The sequence below is a fragment of the Lactuca serriola genome, chromosome 3 (genome assembly GCF_051521515.1).
Source record: "Lactuca serriola cultivar US96UC23 chromosome 3, Lser_US96UC23_V15, whole genome shotgun sequence".
In the NCBI taxonomy this organism is placed as follows: Eukaryota; Viridiplantae; Streptophyta; class Magnoliopsida; order Asterales; family Asteraceae; genus Lactuca; species Lactuca serriola.
In genome coordinates this window covers 130,431,509-130,451,599 of record NC_136410.1, presented here as the reverse complement: position 1 = coordinate 130,451,599, position 20,091 = coordinate 130,431,509, and the positions used below count along the sequence as shown (strand labels likewise).

General features: G+C 34.6%; 1 protein-coding gene across 1 annotated transcript; it reads right to left on the bottom strand.

The window, feature by feature from the left end:
- Positions 1 to 9,804: 9,804 nt before the first annotated feature.
- LOC145093150 (uncharacterized) lies at positions 9,805 to 11,549 on the bottom strand. The gene is made up of 3 exons (XM_079031220.1): positions 11,163 to 11,549; positions 10,852 to 10,981; positions 9,805 to 10,759 (listed from the first exon to the last, which is right to left on the bottom strand). Exons 1-3 carry the CDS (start codon positions 11,296 to 11,298, stop codon positions 10,057 to 10,059), a joined length of 969 nt encoding a protein of 322 aa, XP_078887346.1. The 5' UTR covers positions 11,299 to 11,549; the 3' UTR covers positions 9,805 to 10,056.
- Between the last annotated feature and the right edge of the window lie 8,542 nt (positions 11,550 to 20,091).

The following is a 20,091-nucleotide window of genomic DNA, read 5'->3' as shown; positions in this document are numbered from 1 at the left end:
GGTGAGCCACCATATAAAGAACATAATGGCTCAAACCCTATCCTTCTTATCAACCTCCCCAACCTCATAGAAACGCTAGAACGCCTCATCCCTTCATTCTTGTGAAATCATGACCTTGGGAAGCTCATCTTGGTGGTTTTAAGCTTCGAAGAGGAAAGAAGAAGTCGTCAAGGAGGAACTTGGGAAGTGGGAGATTATAGATTTGGAATAGCATCATCATTTGGAACCCTTTGGAGGTATAAAGTTCACAACCTTACTTAAGAATGCTTAGATCTAGTGTAGTGTGATTTTGGAGTATTTTGGTCCCAAGAATGGATCTTTGTGATGAAATCTCGTTTGTGAGCTTAGGGTTGCCACCCGCAGAGCTAAAAGGGTCCCTTAAGCAGTAAAGTAGCCATCTTTGAGGTCTTAATGGGTTCATGCATGAGTTAAGACCATTTCCATGAAAGTAGAAAGTCATTTTTGGAGTTTGGATTTATTTAGGGCATGCATAGTCACCAAGTCAGTGACTTAATGGATTAAGATGTTAAAAAGGACTTGGATCTAAGATTGTAGCTTCTGGATCGGAGTATTAAGCACTTAATGAGGAAAGGGCTTAACATGGGGGGTTACGCTGAGCACACGTGCAGGTACCCCCAGGGCACTCACCATTCACCCAATACGCTTAGCGTACGTGAGTGTACGCCCCACGTACTCTGGCAGTTTGGGCTTCGAGTTATTGGGCCTCGGATTGGGCCATGCTTCGGACTTTGGTCCTTAGTGGGCCATTAGAAGCCATAAGATGTGGGCCAAAAAGATGTTTGGGCTTAGGGTAAGGCCCATTAGAGGAATTAGGCGCGATTTAGCAAATTGGGCCACTAGTGGGCTTGGGAAGCTTACTTAGTTTTGGGCCATAGATATAGACGAAGTTGAACAAGGGGTAGAATGGTCGTTTTACCATAAGAAGGATCATTGTATTGGACTAAGTGATATTTGGTGTTAGTAGCTCGGGGAGCCGAAGGAGCAGCAGTTCGGGAATTCGCAGATAGCAGCCAGAGGGATATCAGCAAGGTTTCAGCAGTGCAAGGTGAATCTCCTCATTGTGTGAATGGGCCTACGACCACAATGCCGACCCATGTAGTTTATGAGTAGGAAGACCCAAGGGTTAGCCCTAGGCACTGTATGCTAGTATGTGATTCCAAATCAAGGTCTGATGTCGGGCGGGTGCCCGAGGAATGCTTATATGATAGTTTATACTCGTTATCTGTGTGATACTTGTATGTGTCTGGTAGGGAGGTGAGTGTGGGCTAGGTCCCGTATCTCACTACTAGAATAGTATGGATGGGGTTTCGTATCTCATTAGTAGCAAAGCAAGGGTGAGGCCTGAGATAAGAGAGAGGTGAGTGTGGTCGGGGGGCCCGTATCTAACTATCAACAGGATCATGGATAGGGTTCCATGGCTCACCAGTAGCAGGACATGGGCGAGGCCTAAGATAGGCGAGGCCTTAGTGCAGGAATACAGTAGAGTGTGTTTAGCTTACTTGTTATGTATTATGTTATATGTTGTATATGTTTAGCGGGCGAGGCCCAGAGACAGGCGAGGCCTAAGAGAAACAGATCTGTACACCGAGCGGGGCTCGATGCCAGGCGGGGTCCGATACCGGAGTTAGTTCGACGCTGGGCACGTCCCGATGCAGCGGACGAGGGCCCAATATGTGGTTATGTATGTGGTATGTGGTAGGTTGGGGAACTCACTAATCTTCATGCTTCCGGTTTTCAGTTTTGGTTTTAGGTACTTCCGGTAGCGGAGGGAAGAGCTCGGGGTGATCGTATGGAACAGACACCAAAAGAGTTTTAGCCTCGGATGTTTATTCTGATAAAATAAAATAATGTTTTAGACTTGATACTCTGTTGTGATATGTTTTGAATGAATGCTTGACACTTGTGGTTTTATTATTAATTAAAAACGAAATTTGTGGTCATGATTTTTGTTTCGTCGCAAGAAAACTCCATGATCAACCAAATCCTGAAACCCTGAAGGGTAATCTTAACCAACCTGATAATCCGGATCACCTGCAACGACACCATTCGTGAGTTCTTATGTTGGCGACTAAAACCATAACCCTTGCTTTGAACCAATGAATCTTTATTCCAACTTCCATTCTCAAAGAGTTATTGGTTCCTATTCAAATGCAACTTGAGCGAATATAAAAATCCCCTGGCATTACCAATGGCCAAAAAACTCATGCAACTGACACCACCATCTTCCTGCTACTGTTCCTCACTTAGCAACAGTAGTGTTCGTACCCAACAGCTCTTCCATAGGTAACTACCGCTCCTACCAAAACGAATACCAAAACCACCGAACCTTGATGATTACTGACTGACCTATTGAATCTTGACTAAAGGCCTTCCACACAATAATCCCAAACTAATTCTGACCAAAAACCAGAATAGCAGACGTACACATTGGAACCTGCTACACAATAGACAACTCCTCAATGGACCACTATGAATTCATGGCATGCAAAAGACATGAAACAATTCCCAAAGATATAATCCAATTACAATAGAGCAATAACCCGAAGATAATGCTTACCCAAATGAATATAAAACCCAAGCAACTAGAACCTGACAACAACCACAGAAAAGCAAAAGATCTCATACCTACAATATCACCTATTGGAGCACTACTCTTTGTTGGGGCTCCAAATCGATTTACCTCTCTCGGCTCTAGAAATCATATCATTCAGGGTCTTACACCTTGAAATACTCTCAAACTCCCTGATATCATCTGCCACATATCATGATACATCAGCTTCTTAATTTCCTCGTCTTCCGCATACCGTGGAACCAATAAAGCCCTCTCCTAGAACTTGGCAGTGATCTCTGCCTCATTCTTAGTAGTTTGCAGAGATATAGAAACTCTCGTGCCAATTGTTACACCTCAATCGTCGGTTCAAACTCAGCTTGGAAACTGGTCGAGAAGTCATCCCATGATATAGCATCAATGACAACAGGGTCCCTCTCCTCATGGAACGCAGGAGCTCCACAAGCACGGAACGCGCCCAAGCGCTCGTCCAGTATCTCTGAAATACATCGAGAAATCTCCAATGAGATGAACTCCCGTAACCACTCACTAATAGGCTCAGCATCCACACCTAAGCCAGAACCCAAACCAGAACCAAAACCAGAACAAGAACCTGAACCAGAACCAAACTAAAATAGCATCATGCAAAAGATCATAACATACTTAAGAATCCTTTTTCCCAAGCTTTTTAGATTCTCCAAGTGTCTCCCCGATTCGAGTATGGATCATGTGCTTTCAGTAGTACAGGCCCAATACTACCTTCCATACATATCCATACTTTCTTCAAGAATCATTTTGAATCTTCTATGTCACCTTCTCCAACTGATGCAGTAAAGCTCACTAAACAACGCGACTACAACCACTGCAACACTCCCTAGGCTCACCTAGGTTCCTAACCTCACTCTACTATCAGCTGCTAACGAACTCATCATAATTCCAGTCATCCACCTCAGGAATACCTTCCTATTCACTTAGTAGCTGACTCCCATTATCCTAAAGTTCCACAAAGCACAAAGCAAGCAACATTCGTGTAGTAACACTCCAATCCATAGAACTATCATAGAACATTCACCCTACACACCAATACTTATGCTAAATGTTACACCCTTAGTGCTGGTTGCCTTTTGCATGCAAATTATATACAAAATAGGATCAAAAAGACTCTCGAATAACAAACTCTACCCTAAAACCACAACTAGACAAGGAACAAAAAATAAACCCAATTAATTATTCTAGGGCTATCAGATCCTAACCATATACAATTTTTAAAGCATACACCTAGCAATTACTGTTTTCAATAGATATTCCCATCTCAACATAGCATCCAATACCCCCAATGCAACAAGGTATCACATATCAGATCAATTACTACTAACCAATCAGCATTAGCATGCAAGTCTACCAGGTTCTACGATACACATACAAAGGCATCTCTCCTAGCATTATATCATGCAAAAATTGAGCAAATCCTTACCCCTAAATAGCATGTGATTCATAAATTCATAAATTCAAAAATCAAGTCGTATGAAATAACACGTATGGTTATTTTGGGAAAACTTACTTGAGCTCAGCTGATTGCATGCACCACACCTTTTCTTATCTTAGAAAACTCTTTTCTTAAAATACTTTTCTTTTTGAAAACTTTACCAATTCCTCAGTTTGAGTTCAGACACACCCGAGAGCATGTCCGAATCCCTCAAACCAAGGCTCAGATACCAACTTGTAACACCCCAAAAATCATACTATATATATATATATATATATATATATATATATATATATATATATATATATATATATATTATTTTAATAAATCGATAATACATGTCTTTCGCACAAAATTAGAGAAATTAATAATTAACAAAACATTGACAAATCATAGTAGTTCACAGAAGGCGGAAACATATGGTGTGTGCTCTACAATCATAACAAGCCCTTCCATTTGGAAACCAGAGTACCTGAAACTTAAACTGAGAACCGTAAGCACAAAGCTTAGCGAGTTGCACAAAATACCACATATCATACAACCATATAATACCATCCATAGAATATCATCCACAATATATCATGTAACATACATATAGTTGCCATGGACTCCCCCATGGTCTTTATCAGGAATGTCATAGGCTCCCCCATGGTCTTATATCCAAAATGCCATGGGCACCCCCCATGGTTTTATATCCAAATGTCATGGGCTCCCCCTATGGTCTTTCATGCAAGTATCACAGACACGACTAGCATTCCACATAACAAGTAATGGGTCGGCATTGTTGTCTTCGACCCATGGATATAGTGAAAAGACTCACCTCACACAGACGAACCCCGACTGCTGGCTGACAGGTCCCCGAACTGTCAATCGTCGAAACAATACCCAATTAAAAATTGGATGCAAAGCATAAACATAAACCCATACTTGGGGTAAAAGACTATTTTACCCATAACCTATCTTAGTCCAAGACCAAGTCCCGTACTAAAACTCTGGAGGCCCAAAAGCCAAATAATCAACGAAGGTCGAAATATGGACCAATTTTCCAAACTAGGCCGAAAACCCTTACATGGGCCTTACCCTAAAGCCCGTCCAAATATCCTATTTCATACACTTGTTCTCAGATGGCCCAACAAGAATCAAAACACCTAATCCCAAAAGAAAGGCCCAACTTGAAGCCCAAACATGACTAGGGTTTTCACATAAAATGACGATTAGGGTTAAGTAAAAACACTTAACCATTAACAACTTGATATATTAAGTCCATCGCTCTACTAGGTCAATCATACAATATGGTCGGCTATAATTCATAATTCCAATCCAACGGTCCAAAACGCGGGTCCCGGTAGGTCCCAAACTAAAGTCTCCACAATTTGGGTTTTCTAAACCCTAATTTGGGTTTCCAACCCAAGCACATGCCAACTAAGTCCAAGATTAAGCTTTTAGGTTAGCTGGTGATTAATAAGCCAGGCACCACCCACTGCCACTCGGACAGTGGTGGTCGACGGCGGCTTACGGCGGCATCCACCACTTTCAATGGTGGTCGAAATAAATTTTAAACAAAATAATATCAAAGCATTCTAGTACACTAACATCCATCTGACACACACACACACACACACATAGCCACCTAAAGTGGTGGCTAGTGCCGGCAACAACCATGGTTGGCTACCATGGTGCTTCTCATGCTTTCCGGCCAACAATAACACTCTCACACGCCTCTGACTAGCTGCAGTGACACTCACATACATACACATGAAACACGACACCACTGAAACACACACCCCATCAACTATCCTCGTGGCAGCACGCAGTGTTCGAAGGGCAATAGCAAGGTGAAATAGCTGCTGGAGCGGCGGCGGCGGCACGAACCTAGCAAGAAATGGAGAAAGAAGAAGGTGATGTGATTCCAACCTAGTGCAACAGTAGCAACAGAAAAGAACGTTCGCCCACTCGCGGTCCTAGTCGTCACCGGCAACGAGAGCTACAGTGTGCAAGATGACGGCTCAGAATGGCGGCGAGGCATCGGCTAATAATGGTGGTCGATGGAACAATAACACGCGAAGTCCACCACTTCATATCGATCTTGAGCTATCCCGACGTTGGGAAAGAATGAAGGTCGATGGCGGCTCCCTTGGTGGCCTTGGCTGATAGGAAAAACGAGAAGGAACCATGGTGGTGGCTGGGAGGTCACAAGTGGCGGCTGACTCCTAAAGGTAGGGTTAGGGTTTGGATGAGAGGATGTGATGGGTTTATGCCTGTCTATTTGCCAACTTAACTCATAATTACACTTCCAGCCCCCCTCTCAATTATTTTCAACTTAAATCCATAATTTAACAAACAACCCTCAGCATTTAGATTTCTTTACAAATCCAATCCGGAAATTACACTTTAGCCCCCAAAATCCAAATTATGACATTTAACTCCCCAAAACCAACATCCTGCTAAGTTGTTACGGATTTAGGGCTACAATAAAATATAATATACATCTCGAGGTTTAGGATTAATTATTTATTTACTCATTTTATTTAATTTCAATCGGAATGTTACATGGCAACATAGAAATCATGAATACTCGGGTCATTTTGTTGAAGGGCAGAAATATCATATTCTAACTGATATTACTTAGCAAAGTTGGACTCAGTATACAGTCTCTCCAAGTGATTTCAAACTTCCTTTGTTGTTTCATATTTAGCCAACTTCATACGAATAGACTAAGTAATATAATTGTTAATCCAAGTAATGACCTTGGAGTTATCAGCCTCCCAAGCATCAAGCAGCAAATCGAAATTCTCAACTTGAGGCACTGAGGGTTTGGCTTTAGTCCAAGTAACATAGCCCCACATATTCTTCCCACGAAGAGAGTTTTTCATAGCATAACTCCAATACGTATAATTCTATCCATCTAGATGAGTACTGATTGACTGAAGGAAATCATCATTTCCAATCATGTTGGTAATGAATAAATAACCACAACAATAGATAAACATTCTGAGAATAAGAAGAGCAACAAACCATCAGAAGCAATCAATCGAACAATATAAGATCGAGCAACAACAATGAATTAACAACAACAGTAAACGAATACCAACAATCAAACGATCATCAGCAACGAAGAAACATCACACAGATTGAAAACGAAACTGCTACATTAACCCTGGATGACTGCTCCAAAACCTTCTAACAATGTATCAAACTCCGCTCTAATACCATGATAGTATTATCATATGATTATGATAGAGAGAAATTAAAAGGTTCTCAATGAAAAACATAAAAGACTACAAAGAAGAAAACTAAAAATAGATACTAGCAAAACAAAACCATAATAGACTAAAGCCTAAAGAAACCATAAACATATGGGCGAATAATATATAGGCTAACATATATAACATGAAAAGTATTCTCCTACAAGTTTGTAGCAGTCAGATTGTTTCATTAAAGTTTGTGTTGTGTAGGTTTTTTTTAGGTGTCCAAAAAAGTTGTAATAGTTTCTAATTTCTTCAATTTTGACCGCGTAACATCTCGCTATTGTTCATTAATAATATTTATGTGTTGTTAAAAAAACATTACAATATGAATATCGACATACATATTCTATTTGTACGATTACATGCATATCCTTTGAGTTCTGTGTATAACAAGAACTGAATTGTTTTTCTTTCTTTTGCTTTTAAAAAGCCTTCATGAACGAGTATATATTGACTGAGCAAACACTTGACTTGGTCCATATTGTTGAGCTCATGAGCATTATATTATTGATCTTGTGCTCCACTATCCGCAGCCACTTTATTGACCTCACACAATATTACATATGATATCACATGGATTGGATCACACCCATGATGCTCCTAATTGAGCCATATTTTAACAAATATAAATTACCCTACTTAATTTCAAACATACTTTTATATATTCCTAACTATATATTGTACACATATTAAAAATATTTTATTGATTACTAATCAGTAGAACAACAGGCTAACGTAGATTAGTTAAATATACACAACCTAGTTGCCAAACCCATGGCCGGAAGATCAAGAGCCATGCACTATAACTTTTTAATACTGGTCACGAACGTGGCTTACAAAAAACTCTGAAAAGATCAATCAATGGAAACATATGATTGTTATATACAGTTTCTACTGGTACCTACATGACCAAGTCCATATCTAGTGCCATATGGGTTAACTCTTGCAAGCTTGTGACTGTTTCCTTTTGAAAATTTGTTTACTGGGACCAATCTTGTCTCATAAAGTTTGCCAAACCATTATAAAGTTTATTTTTGAGATGTCATTTTAGCATAAAATCACAAAGAAGTTGATGTTGTACTTGCCATTCAATTACATCGAATACCCACTAGTTGAAATTCTGGACTTTTCATATACCTATAAATAATCTACTTTACAAAGAACTTTTCAAACATTTCTTTACATATTTCTTTACATACCAAGTACAACTAAATTACGAGACCTTTTTCCATGCTTAAGAAATGAATTAAAGGTAATTAAATAATACCAATAATTTATGTTAAAGCAAAGAGTTGAAAATAAGCTCTTGCTTGAGACGAAAAAGCATATGATGTTGACTCGTTTTGTAAATGAGATACATAGTGATGCGAAATGCAAGTTGTTATCGTTACTTGTATTGATTTTGTTAGATAGAAATCATTTTGATTAAATTTTTTCATAATGGTTGTTCGGGAACAAAAGATTGTACATATAAAGGGAATCTTTATTTTGCCTAACATCTAGAAGCTTTAATTTGGATGTAATTAATAAACTGTATTGAGTATTCACTGTTCATTTGATTATCTTTTATAAATTTCGTAAATTGTCCTATACTTCACTCAAAACATGATTTTTAATTTTCATGTAGTTGAGTATAATCAAATACGACATATATATTTGATGTGCAAGCAAATATTGTACATCCATATATTGATCGATATTTTTCTTTTGTGATAAAAACATGTATATTATGCAAATGCAAATTAATATGAAAACATGGAAATTCCAAATCTGAAAAATGGGTAGAGAAATAACAGTAGGCAATGCATGAATTTGACTGACTATGTGTACATGTGGGGAATGACTAGTGCTCCTTCTAGGTGTATACAGCCATGCAGAAAAATATAAAAGAATGCAGCCATTTCTTTAGTTACCCTACGTGCCCATCAAGGCGTCACAAATTTCTCAAGGAAGAAGATTAAGAAATAGTTGTCAATAATGTGTTGCAAATTAATTATGATACTAACTAATTCCAAAAATTTCTTGGTTACAAATACTTTATTTTTCCGTTTATCTATATCTACATATAATGAAGTGTGCATTAATCACTTTGGAGCGTTTTCATTTTATAGTTCTTGTGCATATAAAATGAAGTTAATTCTATGTTTAATTTGTGCAAAATGATGATGATGAAGAACGATAACTAATAAATAACTAAGAATTTCATCATTCTATAATCATCGCAACATGTTGCTATCTAGTTTTTCTATTATTTCAGAACTAACATATCATTATTGAAATTTATGGTGTATTATGCACCTAATTCATAATTATTATTCATGTAACTATAACCAACACGTTAACTAAATGTTGTCAATAAAAGTATATATATAAAAGCTGGAGACAAATGATTTTAGTATGATCTTTCCACATTCGTATGTTTAGTCGGATATATCCTTCTAAAATTCCTATATTCCAGTCTATTTCCATGCAATCCCACTTAATAATTCTACCAGGTAAAGTACGAATCAATCTACTTGTATATTACACATAAAATATATAACGTGAGGATAATGAAAGTAGCGTACAAGAAAACAACGTTTGCATGAGTGTAATGGATAAACAAAGAAATCTCAGTAAATCAGAATGAAAGTGATAGTGAATTAAGAAAAACAAATTAAATAAATACCCCATGAAAATGCCACAACGATTTGTCCTCAGATAGATACGATGTCAACACTTACCGCATGCTAATTTGTACCCTCCCTAACCTCTTACTGAAATCGACTTGGCTGCTGATCACGATGACAATTTTGCAGTAACTCACGTCGACAATCTTCATAACCCATTTGAGGAGGAGCGCATACAAGAGGATCACCCCAACTAGGAGTACTTTCTGCAGAAGAACTTGTACAATTGCTTCCATTAATGATGTTATCCAAACCCCCTATCAACCCATCAAACTGGTCTATTTGTGTCGTGTTGTAAACCAATTCATTGATCTCATAAGGGTAATTGTTGAATTCTTGAAACAGGTTTATTCCATCCCCATTTGGATAATAGTGTGTGTTTGCTAACTGGGGATGATAAGCGGTTGTAGAGATAGGTTTTTCGTCACAGTTGTGGTGGAACATTTCGGCTTGGTTTGAGGTTGTGTCAAAAGGGTATTGGTTGAAATTGGGAACTTGGTTTTTGACATGAAGTTGTTCTTGATGATGTATATCAGGGTTTGTGAGAATCAAAGGGTATTCTGAAGGCCAATATGATTGATAAAGATTCATGCTCATGCATAAAGATGGTGGCTTTAAATCGTCAAACACCTCTCTCTTCATTTCTTGCTTGACTTGCGCACCTTTCTTTGACGATTGTTGATCTTTACGCTGCTTTCCCAAAAGCTTTTTCTTTAGCCTCGTGTTCCAGTAGTTTTTTATATCATTATCGGTTCTTCCAGGTAATTGCGCTGCGATGATAGACCACCTTCAAAACAAATTAACAATTTATCATGTTCTTGACACATATGTAATGAATCATGTCATAAAAGAAAGTTGAATATTCATCCCATATATTACCGGCTTCCAATACTAAGATATAGAGTGCAAATGATGTGATCTTCTTCTTCGGAGAAAGATCCATGCTTTATGTTTGGACGAAGATAATTTAACCATCTAAGGCGACAACTCTTGCCACACCTTTTGAGTCCTGGTCAATTAATTAAAAGTTTAAAACTACTGAATATATATATAATAAAGTTGTTAAAGTTTGATCAAGATTATAGTTAATTATCTTGTGTCAAACATTAAAACATATATACAAGATTGATTAGATCAGCTTCTTTGGGTGTTATTTTATGTAATGGTTGAAGAAGGTGGAAAAGGGTTACCGATTTTGTGAGGTAGAGCAATCCAGTTGCCTCCGGTGCCATGTTCTTCAATGTAAGACTTGAGTTTGGCATCTTCTTCAGGTGACCAAGGACCTCTTTTGACGTTGGCTTTGTCACAGCAAGGTGCTCTTCCCATTGTAATTATTAGGGTTCTTGGTGATGCCTTTTGCTTCTAATTCTGCTTCGATCAAGTGGAGTTGTTGATGTTTGGTTTTATCTCTTTATTCTCATATACACATGCCTTTAGGGTACATGATGATGATAATAATAATATATCTACAGATATATAAATATAGATATACAGACAGAGAGAGGGGGTGAGGGGTGTTGTTTGCTGGAGAAGAAAGATGAGGATTAAAGAGAATGATCACTGGATTTTCAAAAAGGTGAAGTTGGAAAAAGAGGCATGAAGCTTTGAAATACTATTAGTTATATTAAATTAAATTAATTAAAAATTAAGAGTAATAGAATAAGGAGGCAACCCGGAATGACACAACTGTTAGCACCAGGTATTTTCTCATTTGTCTTTCTCCCACCTCCAGAATCTCTGTCGTTACATTGTTATTTTTATATGCATTCGTTTTCTTTACCAGTTTATATTTAACAACAATTTATATCCAAGTAATTGTATTTTTATTTTATTTTATTTTTTACTTTTTTGGTTTAACCACTGTTTTTAAAATCTTTCCAATAAAACATCATAAATTTCGAACTTTTTTTTTCATAATAACCACCATTAACTCTTTTCTATAACTGGCAAATTTAGAATAGAAAACCGTCAATTGATTCCTTATACAAGTGAAACTAAAAAAAATTGAAGAATAAAAAATTCTAGTTATATTAGTTTGAATATTTAAACATAATTCAGTAGTTATAATAAAGTTCTTGCAATTTGACTAAGCCAAGTCTTATATCTTGAAATATTTTCATAATTATATTATTATCGACACTTTTTTTTTTTTTGAAAAAGGACACTACATTGTCACTCAAATTGATCATCCAATTTGTTGTTTATATTAATCTTTATCGACTTTGTTGTTAAAAATATGTGATCCATATTTGTTGCCATATTTGTTGTTACAACCAGTAACATCATTGAACTTCCAATAGAAGATAAATCTTAGAAAATATTTTATGCTTTTTTTCTTCAACCACCTTTTGGTAAGGACTGCAATGCTCTTCAAACCATTAAATCGTTCATTTTCTCGCACTTCTTTTACATAATTTCCAAGTTTTACTTCAAGAACTTGAAAATCATATTTTGTTGGAAGCTCTTTCCGCTAAAGTGTTGCTATTTTATTTATTTTATCCAAACTAAAGGCTTTCAAAGACTCACTCGGACACAAACAAACATTACAAACAAGTAAATTCGTGTTGCTTTTAACTCTTGAAGTTGCATAGAAATCAACATCTTAAATACATCAACATGATATTAGCACAAATTGTTAACCTTTAAATAAAAAGAATCTTTTATATATTAATAACTAATGAAAAACACAATAAATAAATAATCAACCTCATGGTCGATAGTAGCACACATTTCTAACATGTGAACCTCTTCAACGATTTCATTATATCATGCGTCTTCCATATGGACCATATCCATGACTTTTATTTTTATTACAAAACCATGTAAACTTCCTTAAAAGTGGTATCTATCGGGGATCCTTAATTTCTTATTTCTTAAATTGCTTTTTTAAAACTACTTACTTGATTCATGGCATTTATAATATCTTGGTAGTTTCTTTGTAGTGTTCTATTTAAATGATATGTGACTCCCAAGATATCAATCATAAAGTATAGATGAAAAACAAAATCGAACGCTTTGAATGACTTTAAGATGCAAATTGCTTCAGGTTTATGATCAAGATCATCGTTATTTTTACCAAGGTCTTTAAGTAAGTCACAAATGGAACAATATATGGTCTCGATATTTAATAAATATGAAAAAAAAAACCATCCACTATAAGATGGTCGGTTAATACGTACTTCTTTATTCAAATAGGTACAACTGTCAAGCTCACCTAAAATATACCATATATACAGAGTTAAGTAGCACAAACAACTTAAAGTATCTACAAATAATTAAATAGTCAATTCATTTACTATAATGCAAACCTTGAGTCAATGTTGTCATAACTTAGTTGGTTGTTGTTTTTTCATAAAATATTTTGTTGTTTATAAGAAGATCTAATAAGATTTAAGAATCCACAAACCATGTCCAAGAAATCATTAACATTTGTGTGATTCTTTGCAACAAATACATAGGCTAACTATAACTGGTGAGAAAAGCAATGAACAAAGTATGCTAATTTTGTTTCATTCATAATCTAAGTCTTTAATCCGTTGAATGCATCACTCATATTACTAGCACCATCATATACTTGTCTTTTGATCCTAGTATTACTCGATAATATAAATGGTAGCCTTTGATGACCAATTTAAAGTGTCACTAACATTTCTAAGACCAACAAAGCTTTGTACAATTTCACCTTCTATTAACAAAACACAAAATCAGTGACAATTGTTCTTTACATGAAACATCATGTGACTCGATCGTCTACTAAAATTGTAAAACAAATATTTTTCAAGATCTTCCATAATTCAACATTGCATCTGAACACGCATACAAATATCTTTCTGGATTTCACCGCGTTTCATTTATACGTTTTTAAATCATTCTTTCACATAACACGATCTACAACATTAAATCAATCGGCTAACCATTGTAATAATTCATGAAAGTTAGCTTCATTTTGTGAGTCTTCATTCTCGTGATGATCATAGAATGTTAGTCATTGTCACTATAGAATTCTAACACAATCAATTGAAGCATTCAATTGACAACAATATTCTATTTCTTTTAAACTAGGTTTTTTTTGGAAATAGAAATTGTAACGGACTGTCTTTAGGTGATCAAATTTTTACACATAAACAACAAGAGTATGTCGTGTTGCAACTTTGTGACTTTCTATTCGTGATTTCCTATTCCATGCTTTGAATTCGAATTTCGAAAAATTAGTCCACCTTGGTTTGGTACACTTGGTTTAGGTAGTGGCTAATATAAACAGAATCTGTCATCCTCTTTTACACTACATTTGTTAAAGATTGAATTGGTTTAATATGTCTATTTCGAAACTGTATTTCTAGTCTTTGTATATTTTGTGTTTGTGTGTGTGTGTGTGTATATATATATATATATATATATATATATATATATATATATATTAGGTGTGGCCATTGGCTTATGTAGGCACCCAACTTTACTTCATTGCATTGTAATCCTTTACATTTTTCCTACTCATCATACATCATACATACTTATAAAGCTAGCATTTTTTCTTAAATCTCATGGATTTGAAACCTCCATTCTTTTTTCCTTTCACCACATTCATTTGAAACTCCCATGACTTTTCAATTTCTTTATAATAATAATTATAATTTGGTAATTAGGTTAAATAAATATCAAATCTAAAGTGTATTCATATATAAACTAAATTTCAATATATAAATAATATCTTTAATTCTACTTATAAAATTATGTTTTTTAATTTTTTAACATATTATACTTAATTTATTAGTTTTAATATATTGTTGTATGTAAACCATTATCATTTTAAAGGTATAATTTTTGAACAATTTGTATAAAATACTTAAATTATTAATTAAAATATAACATTATAGGCTCAACTTCAATATAAATTTTATTTAACTTAAACAACCCAAAAATTATTTTACAAATAGTTAAAAGTGATAAATTGTAGTGTCTTTCTAATAATGATTGTATGTTGGTTAATACGGTTAAATAAATATCAAACCTAAAGTGTAATCATAAATAGACTAAATTTCAATTTTAAAATAATATATTTACTTCTATTAATAAAGTTATGTCTTTAAATTTTAACATATTATAATTAATTTATTAGATTTAAAATGTTGTTGCATGTAAACCATTATCAGTTTAAAGCTACAATTTTTTAACAGTTTGGACAAAATACTTAAATTGTTAATTTAAAATATAACATTAGAATGTCAACTTAAATATAAATTTCAGTTCTACTAAAAAAACCAAATAATATTTTGTAAATAGTTAAAAGTGATAAATTATAGTGATAAATGCAAAAACTAAATTGTAATATCAGTTTAACTAAAATATTTCCTTAATATATTTATATAATTGTTAAAAAATTTCAAATAAGTAGGTTAAAATAACTTATAATAAAAATAGTTAAAAATAACTCTATATAAATTATTATATTGTTACCTTTAAAATCAAAAAATAATGTTTGATGTTTTAAATAATTATAATGATAGAAATTAAAACATTAAGCAAATAAATTTTAAAAAATTAATTAACAATAAAAACAACTATAAATAACATCAAATCATATGTTATATTTAATTTTATTCATGTGTAACTCGCGAGTAGAAGTCATTCAAACGATTGAGATTATGAAATTATAATAAATGTATATATTATCATATAATTCAAAATAATCAATATATTATATCAATTTAGTATATACAAATTATTATATCAAATTTAACAACAACGTTATTGTTATATTTAAAAAATCATATATTTGTAAAAACTTCAACTATGTAGGTGTTTCTGCGCAACGTGCGGGCATTTGCCTAGTGTTCTTATATAAGGTGTGGCCTTAAGCTTATTAAACACTTTTTGCTTTAAATAACATCAAACCATAACATATAATAATATGATATCCCATGTTATCATGTTATTATATGTTATGGTTTGATGTTATGTAGAACAAAAGGTGTTTAATAAGCTTTAAATTATTGTTATTGTAGATATAATATGTTGTCAGAGCGAAAGGAAGTGATTTGGTTGAAATAGGAGTTGGAATACAAAAATTGCAAAAATGTACTAAAAATCTACATAGACAAAGCTCCAAGACCATATAGCCATGATGCACCTCCAATGGAATTACTTGAAGGGTACAAATTAACTCTCATCCATGACGCGTCCACATGCATGTCGCTTCTATCCTTACTTCTAATAATGTCTTTGTTTCATAACACAAAGTAAATGAACATGAGATAAAAGAAAGATATATATGACCGAGTTATATCTTAATATTCCCCCGCAAGACAAACAATCCGGAGAGAAGAACAATCTTGGATTGAGATAATGAAAATGTGGTCTTGGAAGAGGCTTGGTGAGAGCATTAGCTAGTTGATCATCACATGCTATGTGTTGAACCCGTAGATAGCCTTGTTCTACCTTTTCTCTTACAAAATGATAATCTACGGAGAGGTTCTTTATTCTTGAGTGGACAACCGACTTTACTGAATATAAAGTGGCACTCAAGCTATCACAGTATATGGTAGGTGTTATGGTGGATGAAATACTCTATTCACTAAGAAATGAGGTTAGCCATTGGACTTCAGTTGTTCTGGATGCAACAGCTCAAAATTCAACTTCTGTGTAACTTCTTGCAAGAGTACTTTTATGTTTTGAGCCAAGGTAAGCAATGTATCATGTAGTTTTTCTATAGTTGTCTTTGTCTCCTGCCAAGTCAGCATCAGTGAAGGCATGAAGTGTAATAGGTGATTTTCGATTTAGAACTATGTCATGATGAAGAGGACCATGAAAATATCTTGTTAATAATTTTAAAGTTGTCCAGTGTAGAAAAGTAGGAGCATGTGTGAATTGGGACAAGTGATTCACTATAAAGGAAACGTCCGATAAGGAAAGATATTATGAGGCACCAACGAAGTTGTGATATTCAGTTGGTGATAAATGTGGTGTGCCACCTCTTAATGTAAGAGTTTCTAAATTTATTATAGGTGTTGAAACGAGTTTGCAAACTGTCATTTTTTCTCTAGTAAGGATATCAAGGCTATACCTTCGTTGGGAGAGTATGATACCATTGGAGTAGGGTATGACCTCATCACCGAGGAAATATTATAAAGAACCAAGATCTTTTAGAGAGAACTTGGTTGCATGGTGAGCTATAGAATTGGATAAGTGAATAGGAGATGGACATGTGATAATGATTTCGTCAATATAGATACGAACAAGAATGAACAAAGAGCTATTTTTTAGAATAAAAAGATATGGATCTAAAATTGTAGCTTTGAATCCAATGGAGATGAGATAGGTTTTAAGTTCGCCATACCACGCATGACATGCCTTTCGAAATCCATACAATGCTTTATTTAATTTGCATATGTGGTTGGGAAAAGATGGGTCGATAAAACCTTAAGATTGAGACATGTAAACGTCTTCACAAAGTGTGCCTTGCGAAAAAGCTTTGTTTATGTCTAATTGCCTTATAGACCAATTGTGTGAGATAGCTAGAGAGACAACGAGGTGTAAAGTTGCTAGTTTAAGAACAGGACTGAATATTTCTCTATAATCAATGCAAGGACATTGGTGGAAGCCTTTGCCAAAAGTCGTACCTTTAGGCGTTCAACTAATCCATCGGGTTTGTAGTTGGTTCTATAGACCCACTTGCATCCAAATAGATTTTTAGCTTGAAGGATGGACGATGAACCGTGTATTCTTGCGTTAGAGGGCATTAAATTCTTCTTACATGTTATTACGCCAAGAGGGATATTTGAGAGCTTGAGATGTTGTGGATGGTTTGGATGTGAGGGAGAAGTTGTATATATTTGAAAATCATAATTGAAATATCGAGTAGTTCTTTTAGGTTGAGGATGTGTGTTTATTCTTAATGAGGAGGTGGGGGGAGGGGGGAAGAAGAGGATTATTTAATTTAGGGGGTTGATTATTTGTGTTTGCATCGGGAGTAATTGACAGCCTAGATGGATGGTAGTGGTAGAACAAGTTAAAGATGATGATGTGGTGTTTGTAATAGGATTAGTTGAGGTGTCTAATGGAAGAGAAACACGAATCCAGTTATCAGAATTAACTAGAGTTGGATATGTAGGTGAGTTGTTGAGTTTATTGAATGGAAATATGTTTTCAATAAAAATGACATGACGGTAGATATAGATTTTGGAGGATGTAAGATCATATGCATAATATGCACTTTGAGTAGGGGAATAGCCAATAAATTCATAGGGGGTTGATCTAGGATGTAATTTGTAGGGAGAATATGGTCTTAACCAAGTATAGCATAAACATCCAAAACTTCTTAGTTTGGAGTAATTGGTTTTTTTTCGTAATTTGGGTAATCTGTTTATGAGGTATGCATCAGTGGTGAAAAAAATGGCTAAAAGGTGATTGGAATTTGGGACTGGGAGATTAACGTAAAATTGGTTTCAACGATGTGTCGATGTCTCTGTTCGGCATATCGTTTGTGTTCAGAGGTATGGGGTGAGGAAGTGAGATGAAAAATACCATAAGATGCAAGGTGAGTGGCAAGTTTTAGATATTCACCATCATTGTTAGAAAACAGTTGTTTTATTTTGGTGTTGAAGTAGTTTTCAACAAGTTATTGAAAACGGATGAAGATATCAAGTGAGTCAGATTTCCTTTACTACTAGAAAAATACCCTTTAATGACATGCATTTTGTGTTATAAAATGGTCAAATGCCATGCAAATGGATGTCAAGGAAGCCCCTCTCGTAAAGGAAGACGACACGCATTTATGTTTCGTAAACTTATGACGTGCGTTTACGACACGTATTTACGATACACAATGTGTATCATTAAAGCCTCATTTGTAAAGAAAGACGACACATATTTTTGCGTGTCGTAATTTTAAATGTTTTAAAAATATATATTTTTAATAGGTTTACTTATTTTCAAATTGAATTACACATTTAAAGTTTTGTAATACAAAATAAAATACCATACACAGGCAAGATAAATCATTACACAAAATAGAATATGTTAAATACAAATAATTATTCCAATAGTAACTAAATGTAATAGATTGCTAATATTGTAAAACATTTATTATAAAAAAACACCACATTAAAAGGAACTTGTGAGTAAGTTATCCTTTGATAGTCTTCATGGCATCTTTAAGCCTAGCAACTTAAAGCGTCTACTCTTTTTCAACAATTTTCCTACACTTAGGGACATAAAATGACTTATGTAGTAAAACACTAAATTATGTTGTTTTTTCAAGTCTAGCCAATTAAGCATGCTGCTATTTCTTGTATTTTAACCAAAAAAATGTCTAAATAAATGATATAGCAACTTACATCTACTTATTTGTGGTAAAAGAAGCTCAAATACAAGAACTAGCAAAGTATATTGCTATTTCCTGCACTTGGGGACATAAAACGTATTATGTATTAAAATGAGTAAATTATGTTTTCTTAAGTCAAATCAATTAAAGATCTTGCTATTTCTTGCATTTTAACCAAAAACGACCAAAATGCATGAAATAACTACTTACTTCAACTTATCTGTGGTAAAATAAGCTTAAATGCAAGAAAGAGCAAAGTACACTGCTATATCCTGCACTTCGAGACATAAAAGGCCTATTCTTTCTTTTGAGTGGGAGCTCCATTATTGTTTTGTATAATTCTCTTTTTCTTTATAATAAGCCAAAAAATAATGTAGAGAAACATGCTCAAGATTCATTAAAAGATTTAAAACAAGTTTGGTCAAGCATATATACGGTAGAGAGGGAAACATAAGACCATAGCTAGCTAGTGTAGGGAACTAATAAGAAACAGAAACAATACCTATGTTATGGATGTAAAGCACTCCAAAAGTAGGAAAAGATCTATATCTGGATTTAAATGTCGTTTCCATTTTGCAATCAATGGTGACATAAAAAATTCAAGGTATTTAGGCTGCAAATCACAATCATGTTTACCATGTAAATGGAATCCATTCAAGCTTTAAACTCAAGATAAAGCAATGAAGAAATAGATAATAGAAAACACAGGCAAAAATTTGTCCCAACTTATTCTACTTTTTCAGGTGGGACTAAAAATTGTCCAACATTAATAAGCATTACCTGATTAAATTCCCCTCCAA

Bases quoted from the DNA above. Each gene is read 5' to 3' on its own strand.
- LOC145093150 (XM_079031220.1), bottom strand. From the start codon at position 11,298: ATGGGAAGAGCACCTTGCTGTGACAAAGCCAACGTCAAAAGAGGTCCT. The intron at 10,982-11,162 runs GTAACCCTTTTC...TTAATTGACCAG, and splicing joins TGCTCTACCTCACAAAATCG to GACTCAAAAGGTGTGGCAAG. The intron at 10,760-10,851 runs GTAATATATGGG...TTTGTTTTGAAG, and splicing joins TATCTTAGTATTGGAAGCCG to GTGGTCTATCATCGCAGCGC.